The sequence below is a fragment of the Octodon degus genome, unplaced genomic scaffold (assembly GCF_000260255.1).
Source record: "Octodon degus isolate 3935 unplaced genomic scaffold, OctDeg1.0 scaffold00219, whole genome shotgun sequence".
NCBI lineage: Eukaryota > Metazoa > Chordata > Mammalia > Rodentia > Octodontidae > Octodon > Octodon degus.
Window position 1 is genome coordinate 2,667,608 of NW_004524795.1, and position 4,140 is coordinate 2,671,747.

General features: G+C 40.1%; 1 protein-coding gene across 1 annotated transcript in view; it reads left to right on the plus strand.

Moving 5' to 3' along the window:
* Dnah9 (dynein axonemal heavy chain 9) overlaps positions 1 to 4,140 on the plus strand; it is a 433,197-nt gene that overhangs the window by 83,242 nt on the left and 345,815 nt on the right. Inside the window, exons 18-19 of the mRNA XM_023705424.1 lie at positions 1,029 to 1,251; positions 2,134 to 2,300. Coding sequence (XP_023561192.1) covers positions 1,029 to 1,251; positions 2,134 to 2,300 — 390 coding nt within the window. The remainder of the gene's footprint in view (positions 1 to 1,028; positions 1,252 to 2,133; positions 2,301 to 4,140) is intronic.

Sequence of the window (4,140 nt, forward strand, 5' to 3'; positions counted from 1 at the left end):
TGTGTGTGAGAGTGTGTGTACAGATAGCTATCAATTTCCCCTTCCTTAAGATATATATTAATTTTCTCTTCCTTCTTTTCTCCTTTTCCCTATCCCAGTTGTTCTTTCTTTTTGAGCTATTTCTTTCCATTTCACTATATCATACCTTTTGGATTTTATTCACTCTTCCACCTCCACACATTAAAGAGACAATGCAATGTTTATACATGTGAGTCTGATTTATTTCACTTATTTTGTATCTGTTTACTTTTCTCCCTAAAATGTAAGCTTCACACAAATCATTCCAGACCCAGGGCCTAGAAGCATTCCAGGGCTCATAATAGATGCTCAATAAATAGTTGTTGAACTGAAGAATAAATCTCATCTACCTCTCAGTGTAGTGAGATATAAATGTTTCTTCTGATCTGATAGATAAGTAAATTGAATGACTTGGACATGGTGCATATTTAATACATGTCAAAGTCAAATCCAAATATTTGTAAATTTATAGGCCAGAACACTTTAAAAATGGTCTTATTTTTTTAACTTGTCACTGTAAAATCACTTCAGACTTAACAAAAGTTTCAAATAGTACAAAGAGTTCTTTTCCACCCTAACTCTCATTTTCCCAATGGATAACAACTGGCAAGTCTAGTTTGCCCAATGGCTAGCCATGGTATAATGATCAAACTCTGGAAGTTCATAACGATGTAAGATCAGTGACGAATCTACAGATTTCATTCCGGTCTCAGGAGTTGTCCCTCTCTTATCTTTCATGTGGCCCTAGATCCCACACTGCATTTAGATGAAATATCTCTGAGGCTCCTCTTGCAAGACACAGATCTCAGTCCTTGTCTTTCATAAGCTTCCCACTGGTAAAGAAAGTCACATTAACATCAGGGCCTACTCTAGGAAGAGTAAGCCAAGGTGTTCCAGGAGCACCATGAGCACTCAGCAATTGTAACTATCATTGTGAGGGAAATAGGTAAAGCCTCCTTCTGGGAAGTGGGACACAGACTGACTCCTCACATTCTATTTGTGTTGATTAGCCTGGATGATCTTGAAGCTTTCATAGAAAGCAGTGAGAGTGGCTTACTCAAGGAACTCAAGAAAGGAGATCTCCAAGGATTGGTTGAGGTCATGGGACACCTTGTGGCTCTTAAAGAGCGGCAGAGCAGCACTGATGAAATGTTTGAGCCCCTCAGGCAAACCATCGAATTACTGAAAACCTATGACCAAGAATTGCCCGAAGCTGTGTTTAAGCAACTGGAGGTCAGTGCATTTATATATTAAAAAAAACAAAACAAAACAGAAGAGAAGTGTTGAGGGTTTAAGAGTGGGGAGACTGGTAGAAGTAAATGAAAAACAGACTTTGGCAATGACTCGGCTTCTTCTTTTGGAACTTGCATGGGTAAGGGCTGGGGCAGTCTGGAAACTCAATAAATATGAAAGAATGGAATCATGTGGGTATACAGCAGAATTAATATGGATGGAGATTCTTCCCCAGAATTAAAGAAATATGATTTCTGACTTGGGAAAAATAAGAATGTTTTTGTAATGTTAAGATGGTCTAAGACAGAATGTGGAGCATGCAAGAAGGTAAGCAAGCATCCTGGAAAATATGGAGGTTGAAGATGAGAGCGTTAGCGTGGAGTCAGAAGTAGTGACAGGAGAGAGCAGGTAAAAGCGAAGGCACAAATTGTAACTTGATGAAGGGAGAGCATCGTGGAGAATTACAGTATTGTGTGAGTGGCTTCCTAGTTCTTGGACACAATACACGATTTCAACAACTAATCAGAGGGAAAAGTATAATTTGACTCACTTTTTAGGAGGATTCAGTCCATGGTCAGCTGGCTCCAAGGCAAAAATATGGCAGAAGGGATCAATTTATGGTAGCAAGGAAGCAGAGCATGAGAACAGTACCAAAGAGGAAGAGGCCAGGAACCACACCTAGGCCGTAAGGCCATGCGTCCATGACCCATCCCAGACACACTCAGAGTTACTCTTCAGTTCTCTGGGTGACTCTCAAAGCCAGGAAAGTTGACTCTCAGCCTGACAACCAGAAGTGCAATTGTACAGAGTGTGGATTAGAGAACCTTAGTGATGACTGCTCCAGAATGTAGGGGTTTGACTGTACTGAGGTCTCCCTTGTAGGAGCTACCTGAAAAATGGAACCACATGAAGAAACTGGCCATCACCATTCGGCAGCAGGTGGCTCCCCTGCAGGCAAACGAAGTGACCATCCTTCGCCAGAGGTGCACTGACTTTGACGTGGAGCAGCAGCAGTTCTGGGAAAGATTCCACCAGGAAGCCCCCTTCAGGTGAGGACAACAGTTGCTTCTGCTACCTCCTTTCTTTTTCCAAACTCTGTTATATTTTATTAGTGCATGTTATATCACACAATGGTGAAGCATATTTGAAGAAGTTGATACATACATTTAACATATCTTAATGAGTTTCAGTCTTATTACTCATCCTTCCTTCTTTCTCTCTTGCCATTAACCCCCTTCCCATCTCCAAAAGTCTGCCTCCTGGTTTCCTCTCATCTCTTCAGTGTTATTTATTTATTTATTTATTTATTTATTTATTTATTTTCTCAAGTAATAGAATCCATTCAATACTTAACTATCTGAGCCTAGCTGATTTTTAATTTCATTTAAGATGAGGATTTCTAATTCTCTCCATTTCTCTGTCAATGACCTGATTTCATTTTGCTTTAGGACAAAGTAGTATTCCATAGTATGTCTGTAAAACATTGTCTTCATACTATATTTATGTGTTGATGGGTCTCTAGGCTGTTTCCCAAGCTTTACTATTGTGAATTGCACTTCTATAAACATGGGTAGGGCTGGCCAGATAGGTCAGTGAATTAAATCACCTGCTTAGGCAGATGCAGGGGTCCAAGGTTCAATCCCTGGCCTGCAATACTGGCCACACCCCCAGGACATGCTGAGATAGAGATTGAGACTGGGCGTGGTGGTGTGTGCCTGTAATCCCAGCTCTTGGGAAGGTGAGAACAAGAGAATCACTACAAGTCTGATCTATATAGTGAGATCCTGTAGAACCTGCACTAAATACAAAAATAAAAAAATAAATAAATATGGGTATTGTCTCAGTTCCTTTTCTCTCATTGCTAAGACAAAGTACCTTACACCCAAAATTAAGGAAGGAAAGGTTTGTTTAGCTCAGTTAGTGGAGGTTTCAGTCCATGCTCGGCTGGCTTCAAAGCAAAGTGGCACATGGCAGAAGGCAACAGCTCAAGGAGCTGGAAAATAGCAAGAGCCAAGGGAAGACCAGTAGTACTGGCATCTAGCAAGCCTCTCTCCGTTCCTTATGTTGTATTCAGACTATCTAGCCCCAGGGTGGGGATAGCACTCACACACATAATCTCAGCATTGCACCATAAATTAATCACAAACTCTAGAAGTGTGCTCCAGTGACTGCATGAGGCTTTGGGAGGACAACTAGACACAAACCATAACGGGTATGCATGAATAACTATAATATTCAGTCTTTAATTTGGGGAAGAATCTGCACAGGAGTGGTATAGCTGTATAAAATGATATTCTGTTTAATCTTTTGAGAAATCTCCATACACTGGGTGCACAGGTTTACATTCCCATCAACAATGGAGGGTCGTTCTTCCTGCTCCCTGAATTGTTACCAGCATTGCTTTTTGCATTCTGGATGACAACCATTCTGATTAGAGTAAGGTGGACTCTCAGTGTAGAGTTAGAGTTAGGAAAACCTTAAAACCATAGGCATGGGCAAAGACTTCTTGAACGGGACTCTAAACACAGGGGAAAGAATATCAAGAATCAGCCAATGGGACCATGTCAAATGTAAAAGGTTCTGATAGGAAGTCAATGCACTGGGTGGGAGAAAACTTTTGGAAGTTACTCTTCTGACAGTGCATTAGTATACAACGAACGCAAAACATTAATATTCATAAAACAATGAGCCTGATTGAAAAAGTGGACAAATGAACCAAATACCTCTCAAGAGAAATTCAAATAGGCAATAAATATTTAGAAAAAATATTGAATACCTTTAATATTCAATAAATGCAAATTAAACCTCTTTTCATTCAAAACTTGTGATCTACTAATTGCTGTTGATTTTCCTGTTGAGCTTTTGTCCTATACTCTTTCAGTAGAGGAA